General features: G+C 40.0%; 1 protein-coding gene across 1 annotated transcript; it reads right to left on the bottom strand.

The window, feature by feature from the left end:
- Nucleotides 1-2,368: 2,368 nt before the first annotated feature.
- On the bottom strand, nt 2,369-15,638 carry LOC119719739 (bifunctional coenzyme A synthase-like). The gene is given in 7 exon segments (XM_038189236.1): nt 2,369-2,512; nt 3,042-3,227; nt 3,230-3,288; nt 4,438-4,627; nt 6,278-6,409; nt 8,428-8,648; nt 15,635-15,638. Coding segments are annotated over 7 exon segments (936 nt in total).
- Nucleotides 15,639-17,449: the final 1,811 nt, after the last annotated feature.

The raw sequence follows: 17,449 nt of genomic DNA, 5'->3' as shown, positions 1-17,449 counted from the left end.
GTACTCAACTCGAGAAGCTTCGAAATAAGCCACGATCCCATCGTAGCCCGTACGTGCGTGCGTATTACCCTGCATATACCGTTATTAAACCGATTCGTAAGAACGTACACGATTTATTCTCTACGAACATGCAGCTTATGTGCTGTGCGCGACAAACACACATTGTGCATTGCTCTTTGGACCACACCATTGGTCAAGGGTGTGTTATAGTAAGAACAATTTGCCAGCAGTTCCACGCGCTTTTGAATTACAAATTATACTTTTTCACGGAGTCCAAAACATGTCCTTGTTTTAAATTGACTTTTTCAACGTCACGTCATCATTCGTAAAGACTTTATTCGAGAAACGATGTAAAACCCTGAAAAAATTGAAACACCCCTGAAGGTCATGGATCAGTCAATAAAACATTTTTTTAACGAAGAACGTTGAGATCCAAAAGTTGGGTTTTGACGTTACTAGGCATTGCAGAAAATACAAATCTGATAATTTTGGTACATAAAAGAGATCTGTTTGTTCTTAGGACAAAAACAATCAGCAGTTATTGCCCAACTTCAGCAAGTTTTAGCACTCAAGACATGCTCTTGCAAGCTAGACGAAACGCAAGTGTGTTGCTCTTTGAATTGCAAGCGAGGTAAATTTCCTTAAAATGTTTGGGCATTTTACATTATGCAAAAAAAGAGGGAGAAACTTGGATGACCGTTTGATTAATTTCTGTAGTCATGAGATAAAACTGAGCTGTGAAGTTACAATGGAGGCTAATTGCTCCTCTGTTTAAGTTTGATTAAATTACACTAATTTTTAACTTGAATTCGATTAACATGTTCAAGCGGTTTGTTCTTGTTGATATAACTGAAAATTTCAACTTCAAACAGAACATTTAATAGAAAGCATCCTTACACCAGCTACCAAACTAAGTTTTTACAATTCCTTTTTCAAAAACATATTGCACGAAGACATGCAGACGAAAATACATGGTATCAAGTGAAGAACAGAAGAAACTAAGAAGGCTTGTAAAAAGCAAGGGTAATATTAATCAATGAAAAAATCTTATTATCTTAAAAAAAAATTAGTCAATAACTCCGGGGAAGAGGAGCCAGGAATCGCCTCAGATTGCACCACAGAGCATGTAGAATCCAAAATTTCAAATTATAAGCAGATAATTGTTGCATTATATTTCTGGCCATTGCTTTTATAAGCATGACAATGTTATAGACAAAAACAAAGAGTGTCCCCATGTTTGTGCAGCAATTTTGAGGCTGATAAAGTCTTGAAGATCAATTTTCTTATTTTATATATTTTGATCACAGTCTGTACATAGGTCTTTTGAATTTCAAAATGTGTTAGCTGTGTTAAAACTGGTTCAATACATGAAATTATTAAAGCTTAATACACGAGTAATTGTGAAATAGAAAATGTATGTTGTAGGATGCCCACGTCAATGTCACCATAGCAGTCATGATAGCATTCACAAAGCATGTATCATAGCATGCACATGCTATAAAGCATTCATCATAGCATGCACATAGCATTCACATGCTATCAAAGCATTCCTAATAGCATACGAATAGCATGTGAATAATATTCTCATAGCATGTGAATGCTGTTATAGCATTCACAATCATTCGCAAGCCTAAATAGCATTCTCGATAGCATGTGAATGCTATAGCTCATTTACATAATTTGGGCTTTTGACATGCTATAAAACTGCTATCAGACTGCTATCCTCAAAGAATGCTATATAAAAATGCTTTAGGAAGTATAGACATGGCTTTTTGTGAATGCTATCAAATGGCAGTTCTCATAGCATTCGCCTGTTAAAATGCATGCTAAAAGAATGCTTAATGAATGCTAAATGACAGCAGTCAAGTTTTGTAAGGGAAGTTACATAAACAGTCTCAGCCAGTCAATCCTGCTTTATGTAGTCTGGGAATTTTTAATAGTTGAAAACAGTCACTTGATTGATTATGAGCGAAAGGACAACTTGGCACAGAATGTATGTGGAGGGTTAATAAGCAATCACAACTGGCTTTGGGCAGCCAGGAGAGGGCGGGATTCCAAAAGGAGATGAAAAAGCATTCGCAGCGTTTTTGGAAAACAAAATTCTTCATATATTATATGTTTGAAATCCTGAATGAAGAAAAATGTCTTTAATTGCAAAAAGGTACATGTATAAAGTGACTATTTTATAAGCACATTAGAAACATGCAGCTCTTGCAAAATTTGGAGTCTATTTTTTTTTTGGGGGGGGGGGTCCTCTTCTGTCCCCTCTGTCCCGAACTTTTGTGTGAATTGATGGATTTTGTAAAAGGTAAAAAATAATATTCATTGAAGGGCTCGACAAAAAAAGGCTAAACCCGACTTGTACCTGTTACTGCATGACCTCTGGCTCCCAGGAGGTGCAGAAGACAACATTGGAATGATCCACACGTTCCTGGTTACTGAGCTGGGATTCTATGCTCTGTCGTGCCTTCTCCTCTGGTAGACGATCCCTGTCTAGAATACGCTTCAAGGCCTGGCAAAAATAACATTGAAAAAAAAAATGGAAAAGACAACGACCATGTCACCAAAGTCAAAATTCAGGATCAATTCTTACTCTGTTGAGAAGTATCACATAATGAGAACGGAGTAAAATTTCAGAGTGACTGAGAAGTGCACATGACTGTTTTCATACTAGTGAATGATTCATATCCATCTTTATGAATTTTGCACTAAATGTAACAAAATGGGCTAGTCCAATGATAACACCATGTGCACAGATGCTCAAAGGGACGTGGCCTTATCATAATGAATGAGGCGTGACCCACCTCATCCTTATAAATTATGCATGACACTTAGCTTCACTCATCAATGGCAGGCGTGACTGTCCTAATCCTTGTGAATTATGCATGACCACACCTCATAGCAGATCCCAAATCCCATCCAGTTTCAATCTCCCAACGGGAGGCGTGACTCACCTCATCCTTATGAATAATGCATGACCAGACCTCATGGCAGAACCTGTCCCACACAGCTTTGATCTCTCAATGGGAGGCGTGACTCACCTCATCCTTATGAATAATGCATGACCACACCTCATGACAGAAGCCTTCCCACCCAGCTTCAATCAGCACGGCTGCATCCAGCACACACACCAGGCATCCTCCATCACCCAGGACCCTCATCTCCTCCTGAGCCATGCTGGCAATCTCCGGCCAGACGATCTGGTTCAGCCGGTCCAGAAGGGATCGTGGTCTTGGAAGACTTTGGCGCCGAGGGCACGTCTGTTGATGCTTCCATCAGCCCCCAACAACATCTGCGGAACAAATACGTTTTACACCTTTCACAGTTGATGATTTCAAAATAATCGAAATCGGTGACAAATTTTCCCGCCGGTACCAGAATTTTGTTGACCGTCTCAGACGGGTTCAGCCTATAGTCCTTGTTATACCGCCCAGATTCACCGACTGACAGTCACCTTTGAATTAGGCTGGCTATTTATCTCACTGACTGACTATCCCTTGTGACTTACACCAGTCTAGGAGCAGCTTTACGAGGCTTGTCTATTCATGTAAATCATGTATCATCTACAGTGTAATTCGCCAAACAAAATTAGAAGCCATTATTAGGTAGTACCACACTCGTGTGCATACTGCGCAATTTCTTAAAGACCAGATGCATGTGCGTTGGTAACCCTATTGGTCCAAGGACCCCTGAGTGCGTGCGTACTACCTGAGCGCTACTCACACGAGCCTGGTGCCACCGCAGCACCACCTCAGAAAATGACTGTCATTGCATTAGTGGATACCAGATGTCCATTAGACTGACACAGCTCATTTCTTGTACCTTCATGATACATGTGTTTGCAGTAAGTCAAGACTCCATGCGAGGACCGACAGTGAAACTCTCATTTCCATCACGTAATACCACTACAGCTTAGTCTACAAACTTTTCAGCCATTTTCAATCCAATGAACGGGAGGTTTGCGGTAACACCATGTGAATATCTCTTTTGAGTCGTGTGGTTTTGAGAAGAACCAGTTGTTTTAACTCGACCTTTCGAACAGTATGCTCTGTTTGTCATCAACCTCCTGTTGACAAACAGCACACTATTCGAAACGTCGAGTTAAACCAACTGGTTCTTAAGTAAGATTTGAGGCTTTGCATGGCGGAGATACTAATGAATGAAAGGTTTGCGGAAACACCATGTGGGAATAATTTTTTCAAACTTTCAAACCAACTGGTTCTTCTCAGAACCACACAACTTTACAAAGAGATATCATTCACATTGTGTTACCGCAAACTACCCATTCATTGTTCATGTCCACCATGCAAACCTTCAAATCTCATTTTCAATCCAACAACGAAAAGAATATGTTTTCCGCTCTGTGAATGTTGTCCACTCAGCTTTACTAGACTTGCTTTATCTTGTTGAAAAATACTTTGGAGTTTTTCCAGCACCCACCTTGTCCCAACTCAGTCAGCACTCTCCTGAATCCCTGCGTGCCTGGTAGGTAGGCCTTGTGACCCAGCTTATCACAGTCAATCACTGCAGCACCGAGCCCCTCCAGCCGTCTACATACTGAAGACTTCCCGCTGGCTATGCCGCCGGTCAGACCAATCACGTATGGAGTGCCAGGTAGATCTTTATTCTATGGGGCAAGTTTTAAAACAATTGGTAAAAGATGAAATCCAACCTCTCCAAACAATTTTATCGAAAGGAAAACTGAACCCCATGCAGATATTTACTTTGTTCCCCACAAAGAATTTTTTTGCAAGTGCCGATTTCAATCTTGGGAGGACTATAGAGAAAACCACTTTTTGTTTCATTTTTGCAAACCACTCATCTTCCTTGTTACTCAAAATGCTACAAATACAACATTTCACTGCAACAAAAACCCGATGAAAATCAGAACTCTATCCTTATTTTTGCTCTATCTTATCTTTTACTAAAATGTCTTTTTAATAAGAATACTTACACCTCTGTTTTTATTATAATTATTTAATATAACAGGTTGCAGCCGTTTTAAATCCAGTGGTTTGAGAAGCATATTTAATTGAAGTTTAAAGGTAATGGACACCATTTTGCTAACTCAAGGAACAACAATTTAATAATTCTGAAGCAGTTATTGAACAAAACAAATTTGTTGAAATTTCAGCTCAGTAGATATCGTACTTTTTGAGAAAACTTCCAAAAAATGCGTCGTCACTTTTCAAAGCATAGGTTCCCATTGGACAGTATGATGGTTTGGAAATGATGGTAATTTCTCTTCTCAAAAATGGCAGCTTAGTAGCCACAATGATTTCACAGGATGCTTGATCCTATTATTTACTTACAATCGAGTAGGATATTTCATGACATTTTGACAATTTCATTTTTAAATGTTTGCAAATAACTTTTAAGTCTCGATACTATTTTATTTAGAATGTATGATATATTTTGTTTCTAAATTCATCTTTAACTCAGTGTTTCACTGCAAAATGTGAATTATTGAATATAATCCATGCATAATTGAATGGAATTGGAAAATGCACTACAATAAGTGGTCTCTTCATGGAAACCTGACAGAGCAACTGTTTTGTGAATGGTTTATATTCTGTGGTTAGCATAGCCATACAACGAAACCTTGACACTCCGCAGAAAAGGGTTTCACTTTTAGCCTAAAAACTCACTGTGGTTTGCTTGAGCAGTGTTCCCAGGGGCGTTTTCAAATCCCTGTTCTTGACAACACTCGGGTTAACCCGACACGAGAACAGCGGTCTCAAACGTGACGAACAGACCCGAGAGGGCGTTCGCGGATCGATTTTTTCACTCCCCAGTTGATGGAGGGTTCGGCGAGGTGCAGCTTGAACAAAATGGCGGACTGTGCAGATTCGTAATTTGTTTTTTTTGTTGTTTTTTTTGCCTAATGATTTGAATAAGAATACTAGTATAGTGCAGGTCTGCAATTTCATCCCCGCATGTCTGGTTTTGCAACAGTCGTCCTCGTTCATTTGGAATAGGCCTAACATGCCTAAGTACAAATTCAGACGATTGTCGGCCATTTTGCATTGCTTTATATCGATGCGACACACACCCGCGCGTTCGTAACAACCAGCTCGAGAACATGTTCTCGTGTTACACGCGTGTTGTTAAGAACAGGGATTCGAAAACGCCCCAGGAGTCCAATCCTTTGTGTTGAGGAACTTATCTTGGCTTCTTCATGTGCAGCATGATTGATGTCCTCTACTAGAGATATCTCATGTACCTCTAGTACACACAGACCCTGAATGCAACATGAATGCAACACTGCATTACTCACCGTGGGTTGCTTGAGCAGTGTTCCCAGGAGTCGAATCCTTTGTGTTGAGGAACTTATCTTAGCTTCTTCATGTGCAGCATGATTGATGTCCTCTACTAGAGATATCTCATGTATGTCTAGTACACACAGACCCTGAATGCAAGATTTAAAAAAAATTATTTTCAAAGCCTGATAATAATACTCTCAAATCTTGAAACACGCAAATAAATATATCCAAAAGTCAAAATATTTTCTTCAAATTTGTTCATTTTTTGGGGGGAGGGGTGCATTTTCGTCTCTTTTGAAATTTTGTTTGGTATTGCTACAATGATTTTAAGGTAGAGTAAGTCATTTGTCATTGGAGCATTTTTTATTCATTTGAAGCAACAAAAGTGCTCAAAATCTAAAGAAGAGTGCTTAACAACTAACCTGATGAAGTTTTAGCTCAGTGAATGCTGTATATTCAGAGAAAACAATATTCTAGGATCTCAATTTCAATCCAAAAGTTGCTGAGTCATGTTTTGAATTGCGCCCGAAATCAGCATCCAGAACACGTTCTCCTTCAGCCGATTGCAGCTACATGATGTCACGCACTGAACCGAAGCATTACAGTAACCGCGCGTACGTGTGCGTCGTGTCAATGCCTGCGCGCACCCATTCACAGCTTCACTGAATTCAAAACGAACTACCGACAGAAATTTCCAAAAATATGCGTCTTCAGATGCATCTTTGGAAAAGACCTTCCTTTAGTGTTTTCTTCAAAAAGACAGCATGCCAGAATGAATAATTTCACAGGGAGTTTAGTGCCATTACTATCTTTAAACCAAGTACGCTTTTCAACAATAATTTCGTCAGTTACTTTTTGGATAGCTGCAAATGATTTACTCTACCTTAAACTAAAATTCTTCACAAACTAACAGACAGTGAGTCATTCAGTTAGATGTGCCAAGAAGACACTAACACCGCGTTCCCACTTGAATTGGGAAAAGGTGGATCAAGATCCAGCAATTTGGTGTGATCGTTATCTTACCGCAACGAAACCGCAAGTCGCGTTTCCACTTATGCTTGATCCACCTTTTCGTACGGAAATGTTGGGTCCGAAAGGTCACTGAGTTCGGAATTACGCGCGCTCTGTGGGAGTGCCATTGTTGCATGGTTGCATGCTAGCCCAGGATGGGTCAGTTTTCAAATAGCACTATCAGAATTCATCGACAAAAAATAAGCGAATTCACCAACATAAATCACGGATCTGTAGAGGATCCGTGCGTGCATAAATTAACAGGTGAAATCCAACAGAGCCGCTCATTGTGTGACATCACGGCAGACACCAATGCATCGATAAGGGATTCCCTGGTTCTGAAGCTTCTCATTGGTTAGAAACGGTCACAAGATGTACTACGACATCAATTTCTAATTTTCTATAATCAATACTTCAGATTTGTCACCTCCGTACGTACGTACCGCGTTATCGGCACTATTCTCATCGCATACTCGTAAGCTTTTCCATGATTCTGTGCCAAAGTGAAGTCTTTTGGTGAGTGCGGACTCAGAGTCATTTATGGATGGAAAAATAAGTAAAATTTCAGGAATGAAAAAGATTTAGTAATGGACGAACACGCAACAAAAATAAGGCTTATATAGTGTAGTTTAGGATACCACGTGCGCTTTTGCATGCGCGGTGCTAGCCCGTAGTTCAGCGGTTGTTTATTGTGCATGTTGTATACGCTGGAAATGTTCACATGAGCTACACGCCTGAAAACGTGTTTCTTCGTTCATGAGACCGCAACATTTTCGCGCCACTCGTGCACCGGGCGGATGTTAACAGGTCAAATTGCCGGATCAGATCCACCTTTTGCGTTCCCATCTGATCGTGATCCGGCAATTGCCGGATCTGATCCACCAATTGGGGGATCTGTATCCTGGTCCAGAGGTGGATCAGAAAAGGTGGATCTGATCCTGATCCACCTTATAACGGTTAGCGTTCCCACTACACACAATTGCCGGATCTGATCCACCAATTGGGGGATCTGATCCGGCAATTTGCCAAAAGGTGGATCAGATCCCCCAATTGGTGGATCAAGTGGGAACGGGGTCAAAGATAGGCCCTATGGAACCAGCAATGAAACAAATAGTATTGTTTCACCTAACTAAGCATACAAGCTGGCGCATACCTTTTCCTGTCTGACCCTATTGACAGCATCTCCACCTTTCTTGGTCTCCTCACTGACCACAATGCACCTCATGTCTGGATCCACCACGCTGGGGCCGTAAGGATCCGTGATGGGCACGATGGAGTCTGATTGTAAGATGCGTGGTTTGATATCGTGGATGAAGTCACGGACAGACGCGATGCGCGCATCCATTGGCTGGATCAACTCTGATAGTGCTTTCCCTGCAATCAGATGAGGGAGATATATTCAGGTGTTGTATTAATATAAAATACTGAACACCATACATTTATGACCTACTCTCAGCCAAATGAAGAGAAAGAATGTAATAAGGGTAATTGTTTTACATGAATACTTGATTTGATGCGTTCTTTCGTTGCAGCATGGATATGTCTGTCACACCAACTGTAATCTTCTCTTCTGCTCCACAGCTCAAGCCTGTACTGAATAAAAATGAAAAAAAAAAAAATCAGACATCAATAAAATGTTGTTGACCATGGAGGAATCGCTCTTTTTGAATCACTTGCTCAAGTGAAAACAAGAAAAGTAGTTAAGAATTTCTCTTCTGGGGTTCTGTTTTACAAAGGCTGAATTGTGAGTAGCATTGTTCACCAGCTGGGCATGAAAATACAGACCTGTCAGGGGCAGATCCAGGAATTTGTGCGGGGGGTGGGGGGGGGGGGTAGGTTTTTTCTCCGGACACTCCGGAGGCTGGTACAATTCTTCCAATGGAGGCGCTGTTCAATTCAGACAATCAGGCACATTATATCGCACACTAGTGTAAAAAAAAATAAATTACCCCTCTATGTTCGAGTGTTGCGGACAGGCGGACATATGGGTAAATATTATTAGTATTAGTTTAAATTTTTTGGTGTGAGCAGGGGGGCCGGGAGCAGGGGCACCCCCCCCCCAACAAAAGTATCCGCGCCTGCCTGTACCTTATAAAAGTTGTAATAATACTAGCATTGTAACACAGTCCCCTTCTGTACATCAACGTCACACTGATGAGCACTCCACACAATCTTGTTCCGTAATTGTGGGGAACTCACACTTGTCGTATGCGGTTTAGGCCTAACTTTTTGGGACAACATGCTTACAAAAATATCCTGAGCGTAAATCTACAATAACGGCATTTTCTTTGAACTGTTTCGGTCCAATGTGTACAAATAAAAAAGTATGTCATACGGCAGACAGAAAACACGGATAATAGGGTAATCAGGTATCTGATAAACACATGGGCTGGATTGTGTTTGAATATCTGTCAAAGAGGACAGGGATGATGTTGGGTTTGAACCATTCAATTCTGAGCAAACCAGAAAGTCACACACTATACACTCTTCCTCACATACTCATCTTAAGGTAAAATGCAATACAACAGAATGTGACTGACACAAAATGATCACACCAGAAACAATTGTGAGATACTAACAACATGTATTTTAATATGAAACCTGAATGCAATCCATATGTCTACTCCATCAGGCTATTACTGGGCAAGTTCAAGAATTCACACACGTTACGTCCCAGGAAAGTTTAACCGTCTAAAACGCAATTATATCAGTGCATTTTTTGTATTCTACTGTTGGGCATCTGAAAGGAGAATACTGTACCCACAAAAATTTGTGTAAGTATTTGTGATAAAGACAATAAAGGTATGTTATGTATGGGACTGCAAGGAGACGTTTTCTTGGACTTGCCCGACTTGAAAAAAAGGAGAATTTTCTAGTAATGTTTAAGAGAGGGTCTATTAATGTGTGATTACAGATATAAATGTTAAAAGTCTTTTATTTAAAAACTTCATAAATAAAAAGAAACATTTAGCGTTTTCAACCACTACAAAATACAGACAGTGAATTTGTCATCAAACTCCATTTACATCCAAATGCCAGAATATTGTGTTTTTTCTAAATAACAAAAACAACGTTAATGAAATTATAACGCACCAATCAGCTGCCCTTTATGGTTTATTTGAAGAAGAAAAAAAGGATATCCTTATTTTCATATTTCATTTGTAGTTTTAATTTCTAATGAATATAATCTTGAAAACAACCCTCCCACCCCTTCAATGCTGGGTCAAATCAGTTATTCCTTCATCTTTTAGCAGTTTTTAAAACTGATCTTCCCACCAACCTTTGTACCAAAGTTTGTACAAAATATAAACAAAATATAACCAATTTTCTTTAAACAAAACCACCTATGTACAAAATCCCAAAACTACTTTGAGTAATACTTAATATTTCAACCATTTTACTCAAGTACAATTAATTAAGCCACCTGGCAAACGAGTCTCCAAAAATAGAATTTTATTTACAAAATGCACATGTATTTACCATCTTAGATTGGAATAATCACAAAACTTCTCATTGTTTTAACATGTCAGGCCAACAAGTCTCAACTTGGAAATGGACCAAACCACCCATACAGCCTCAGAAATCAACAAATACCATATATCCACTGGGTTTTCAAATTAGTGACGTTTTCATGCACACACGTAGAGATTTGAGGTCTACAGTGATTTTGTTTCCCACTTCAAAAAGTTTCCAGATGTGGAATCTACATTTATTCACAAACATGAGATTGTGGTAAACCAGGTATCTTATTTTCATCAACTACTGTTGTAATAAGAAATAGTTCAAGTCAAAGAATAGACTTGGAATCGTAGATTTGTGCAAGATTCGCCCCGTCCATTCTTAGCACGAATCTACAGCTCCTTGTCCATTCTTCTTGACCCAATCAGCAAATCATACACACTCTGGGTCAGAATCCTGGGTCAGATTCCACCCAAATCTGGGTCAGATTTGACCTGACACTTTTCCGAGTCAAAATAACGCTTCTCTTGAGTCACCTTTCTAGCCATTTGACCAAAAAATATGTCTACTACTCCGGGTAATACTTAATTTTTTGAACCGTTATACACGCACAATTCAGCCACTATGGCCAATGAGTCTCCAAAAATACAATTTTATTTACAAAATATACATGTGTTTTCCATCTTGGAATAATCGCATAACTTCTCATTGTTTAAACTTCTCATTGTTTTAACATGATACATATATTCAACTGTTGTCAGGCCAACAAGTTTCTCGTCCCCGCCCACTTCCTTTTTGGTGGCCGCCTGGATTTTTTTTATTATTTTTTATTTTTGAAAAATACAGTAAACAAAACACCGAAAAGGTCCACAAATTCAGCGGTTAAAGCAAATGCATCTAAAACTGTTCATTGTAGACGAATACAACCCTAAATGACACTGTAAATATATTCAGTTCTCTTGTCCAACTTGTCTTTTGTTTTGAAAGTGTCTTTGAACAGTGGAAACACCAACGGTTGCAGGAAATTTTAAAATGGCGGCGATCTTGAAAAAAAAATTAAAAATAAACAATAAAAAGCCCCTCTTTCTCCTTTTCTCCAAAAACCCGGACGAGAAGCATGTTTGTTATTTTTATTCGGCCTATAGACATAAACATTCTTTAAATACAAATGTTTACAAAAAAGTCAGTAATTGGTGGTTGGAATAATCCCAAAACTACTCCTGGTAATGCTGAATTTTTTACTGTTTTTCATAAGTCAGGCATGCAACTGGGAATTTAGGGAAAAAACAAGGATATTCCAAACCACACAAGACTTTGGGCAGTGTTTTTCAATTTGTTATGGCATTCGTGAGAAGTACTTAAAAACGAGGAAATCAGCGGATCAGAGGAAAAGTTGCACGCCTGTTAAGTACCGTAATAAAGCCACTTGGCGAACGAGTCTCCAAAAATATCATTTTATTTACAAAATGTAGGCTTCGTGTATTTACCATCTAAGGTTGAATTAATCACAAAACGTCTCATTGTTTTAACGTGATGCATCAATACAACTGTTGTCAGGCCAACAAGTCTCAACTTGGAAATGGACCAAACCACCCATACAGCCTCAGAAATCAACAAATACCATATATCCACTGGGTTTTCAAATTAGTGGCGTTTTCATGCACGCGCATAGAGATTTGAACTTAGTCTACAGTCATTGTGTTTGCCACTTCAACAAGTTTCCAGATGTGAAATCTTCACTTATTAACAAACGTGGAGATTGTGGTAAACCAGGGATCTTATTTGCATAAACTAATGTTTTAAGAAATAGTTAAAGTTGGAGAACAGACTTGGAACTGTAGATTTGTGCAAGATTCGCCCCGTCCATTCTTAGCACGAATCTACAGTTCCTTGTCCATTCTCATTGACCCAATCAGCAAATCATAGACACTCTAAAAATTCTCGGGTCAGATTCGACACAAATCCAGCTCAAATTTGACCTGACATTTTTCCGGGTCAAAATCACGCTTATATGAAGTCACCTTTCTGGCCATTTGACCAAAAAAAATATTTTGACCCAGAAGGGGTCAGGTCCAATCTGACCCGGATGCAGGGTTATATCTAAACCATGACTTTAAGACTGTCAGTTCCACTTTAATGACCAACTACGGAGTCATATGTAGACAGTGAACAGCTAATTGTCTTACACACAGTGCAAAACTACTGATGATCTGAATCGAGAATGTGTTATGATGTTTGTTTAAATTCCCCCCCCCCCGAAACCTTGCCGCCGCCCCCAGTCGCCCCCCCCCCCCCCCCCCCCCACTGAGATTTTGAGTTTCTAAAAAAATTATCATTCATCTAAATCTAAATAGTCGCGAATGATCCACATGTAGTCCAGCGGATATGTGAAAAAATTGTGCACTTTTGCATGAAAGCGCAAAACTTGGTTCAGATGTTAATATTCATGCGAGAAAATGTTCTAGATGTGGAGCCATCGCAGATTTACCCTTTTAGGGGCGTGGTATCCATTTTAAAAAAGGGGGCGGGACTTGTTGTGCCCGCAGTGAAAACGGTTTTTCCCAATTGTTACAAAAGCAGGAAACTTCACAAAGACATAATTATATAGATTATTAAGGGAATAAATGTGTGCTCGAGAGGTTTTTATCACTCTGTTTAATACCGCTTAGAGTCTGGGTGCTGATAATTACCCGAGCCGGAGGCGAGGGTAATTATCAGCACCCAGACTCTAACGGTATTAAACAGAGTGATAAATACCGACCGAGCACATATTTATTCCCATTCATAAATACCTTATCCGTAAAAAAAATCAAATAATTCGTTCAAAAAATCCCGATTTTGTTCAACAAGTTCACTTCATGCTTTTTGAAACATCCCTCTAGCAAAATAATGGAGTGTTCAGCTGGCGAGTAAGATGTAAACAACCCTTTTATGGAGATTGACGCGCGCGTAGCATGTTCTGCGCGATGTCGCGCAGAACGCACCTGGGGCGTTGCGTTTTGAATTTAGAACTATAAAATTCTGACTCGCATGTAGTGTTGCGCATGCCTACGTGAGGATTGTGAACGTTCAACCAATGAAATGGTAAGAGGCACTGGATTTTTAGGAGTCCACATTTTATTGTGACACTGGAAAAGTGTTTAAGACCAGCTAGCCATGTCTTTATCATCCGTTTAAGACCGGCCACGTGACGGGCTCTCAACCAATAGGAATAGCTAAACTGTCTGAGGCATTTATGAATAGTATTTTAAGATTCGGCGCCACCACAAAAGTACCTCTTGGGGGGCGTGGCAGCCATTAAAAGGAAAGGGAGGGTTTAATTATTATGCCCACTTTGGAAAACATTGTGCCCATATTTCATGAACGAATAAAACGTCCCACAGACGTTTATATTCTTGAGAAAAAAAATTCCAGATGTGGTGCCATCTCGAACACACCCTTTTAGGGGCGTGGCAACCATATAAGGAACAAAAAAGGGGGCGGGGTTTTCATTATGCCCACCCTGGAAATATTGTTCCCACACTCATAGAGAAATGGAACTTTCCACAAACATTGACATTCATGAGAAAACAAATTCCAGATGTGGAGCCATCTCGAACACACCTTTTTAAAGGCGTGGCAACCATATCAGAAAAAGGGGGGGCGGGGTTTTCATTATGCCCACCCTGGAAATATTGTTCCCACATTCAAAGAGAAATGGAGCTTTCCACAGACATTGACATTCTGAGAAAAACAATTCCAGATGTAGAGTCATCGCGAACACACCCTTTTAGGGGCATGGCAGCCATATTGAAAAAAGGGGGGCGGGGTTCTCATTATGCCCAACATGGGAACAATGTGCCCACATCTCATAAACGAATGAAGCTAATTCCCACAGACATTAATACTCACGAGAAAAAAATCACACGTGGAGCCATCGTAAACACACCCTTTTAGGGGCGTGGCAGCCATAATAAAATGGGGGGGGGGGTAGTTATGATGCTCCTATAAAAGAAAGTTGTGCCTACCTTTCATAAACGGATTAAATTCCACTCGGACAATATATCAATAAAAATCTTCTTTTTTTTTAATGTGAGGCCATCACAAACCTACCCTTTTAGAGGGGCGGCATCCATTTTTAAAAGGAAGGGTACTCAATATGCACAACGTGGAAAATTTTGACCACGTTTCATATAATAAAATCCACCTCAGATAGCTGTTTAATGTGTTGGAGTAGGCCGCCTTTATAGTTGGAATTTACTGTTGACAAACCCTTTGTTTTCTTACACTATGCATTCTTGCCTCATCTTAATTAACCCAGTTACTGGTTCTTTCGTCTGTAGAATTATTGTTGACCTTTCAACTGCAGCAATATCTGAATTGGGGGTATAAACTGGGGTACCTCAGTTAGTCCTGGAAAGACTAGTGTTACTTCTTCAAATACATTGTTTCCCCTGCCTTTTTTTCTGACAGACCAAAATGCATATGCAGTGTGGCACCTGTATAACGTATAATTTTTTTTAATGGATTTGGTCGGGGTAAAAAAAAAACACTCATAAGAGCTTGATATACCATTTTTAAGAGAACAGAGGTGTTGTGTGGTGGGGGTACACAGATTCATTGAATGTGAAGTCATAGTGGACGTCTCCACCACTTTGTGAGGCGAGTACATCGTGTTGTTACCCAATCTGCTGTCCATGCGGCGCAACGGGTAAGGGGTAGGGGAATTTTACACCCCCCCCCCCCCACCGTAAAAAAGGATTTCCATGGCCCTTTAATGTTAAATGTTAGAGTTTAGGGCTGCCATTGTGTGCTGTGTATTTGTAATTATGAAATCACTCTGGAATTTAGATGTGCATGATGATATAGGTGCAAGTACACACATTGAACCCTACAACATGGGTTAGCCTACCGGTACTTACCCATGCTCTTTGGTGTAAGTCATTGTATTACCAAAAAGTATAGGTTATGGGCAAATCAACATTATACAAAATATAAAAATTGCAATTGTGGGCACAGTGAGTAGGCCCCTCACACCTCTAAAAGGATGAGTTTGCTGTGGCTCTACATAAGAATTTATTATCTTGCACCAAGTTTGTGTGAAGTTTAGTCATTTATGAAAGTTCGATGGTGGGCAAATGATTAGTAGCCCCCCCCCCCCATTTTTTTAAAATAGATGCCATGCATCTAAAAGGATAAATTTGTGATGGCTTCAAATTAAAAAAAGGAAAGATTTTCATGAATACATTGTCCGTGTGGAGTTTAATCCATTAATGAAAGGTAGGCATAACTTTCTTTTATAGGGGCATCATGACACCCCCCCCATTTTACTATGGCTGCCACGCCCCTAAAAGGGTGTGTTTACGATGGATTCACGTGTGACTTTTTTTTTCTCATGAATATTAATGTCTGTGGGAATTAGCTTCATTCGTTTATGAGATGTGGGCACATTTTTTTCCATGTTGGGCATAATGAGAACCCCGCCCCCTTTTTTTTTCAATATGGCTGCCACGCCCCTAAAAGGGTGTGGTCACGATGGCTCCACATCTGGAAAACACAATATCAAATGACACAATATCAAATGTCCCCACCCCCAGATTTTTGAACTCGAGTCTCATTTACAGGGCCCTATTATGTACTACAATGTATCTTTTGCTTAGAAAATGTTGGTTAAAGTGGTCAGAAATTGCCTCAGATAGCACCACAGAGCATTTAGAATCCAACATTTTTCGGGGCCCCGAACCCAATGCCTATAACTCAGAATTCTGGTAGCTGATTCAATGACTCCAACCTCGAAAACAATGTTCAAAAAGTTTTCTTATGCCTTTAGCTGAGAAAACCTCGAAATTATGTTTAAATTATTATCTTTTGTGCTAAGATAATTATTGGTTAAAGTGGTAAGAAATTGCCTCAGATCACACCACAGAGCATTGAGAATCCAATTATTTTTGGGGCCATTAAGTGAACCCCGAACCCCACGCCTATAGCTCAGAATACCGATAGCTGATTCAGTGACTCCAACCTCGAAAACGGTGTTCAAATCATTATCGTTTGCTAAGAAAATATTAGTTAAAGCATGGAGGAAAGTGGTAAGAAATTGCTTCAGATCACACCACAGAACATCTAGAATCCAATTTTTTCGGGGCCCTTAAGCGGGCCCCGAACCCCCTTTCCGTAAGGGCTTCGCGCTTCGCACTCGCATCAGTTCTGATCAAGGTATGTCCCCCCCCCCCACTTTTGAGAAGCGATTGACGCCCCTACATTACGCCCCCCATGAAATGTTCCAGCCCCCCCCCAGCACCCCCCCCACTGAAAAATTCACCTACTCTGTAATGAATGTGTGCATTCATGATGTAACTATGCCACTTATAATTATGCATAGCGCCCTCTATTGTCTAGAGCACATAGCCATGTGAGATTGTAGTCCATGTAGGCAGCCATCTTGTTTAGACTCAATACACTATTCTTAGCTAGCTGAAACATCTCAAGTGTGCTTCTTATTCAATCCGATACATCCGATCATTACATGGTGTCAGAAGTAAAGTTTGACAAACCTCATTAAGCATGGATAACATCTGGCCCCCAGATGGACTCAGAATGGATGGACATATTGCTGAAAATTGGAGGAAATGGAAGCAGAGAGCTGTATATGACTGCATCAGGTATGGAGAAGAAATCGATGCATGTGCAGTGCTGCACCTTGCTGCATGTCATTGGAGAAGAAGCACTTGAAATGT

Source organism: Patiria miniata, unplaced genomic scaffold, assembly GCF_015706575.1.
Source record: "Patiria miniata isolate m_02_andy unplaced genomic scaffold, ASM1570657v1 HiC_scaffold_8, whole genome shotgun sequence".
In the NCBI taxonomy this organism is placed as follows: Eukaryota; Metazoa; Echinodermata; class Asteroidea; order Valvatida; family Asterinidae; genus Patiria; species Patiria miniata.
Note: the sequence above shows the minus strand (reverse complement) of the source record. Positions and strands in the feature narration are given on the sequence as shown.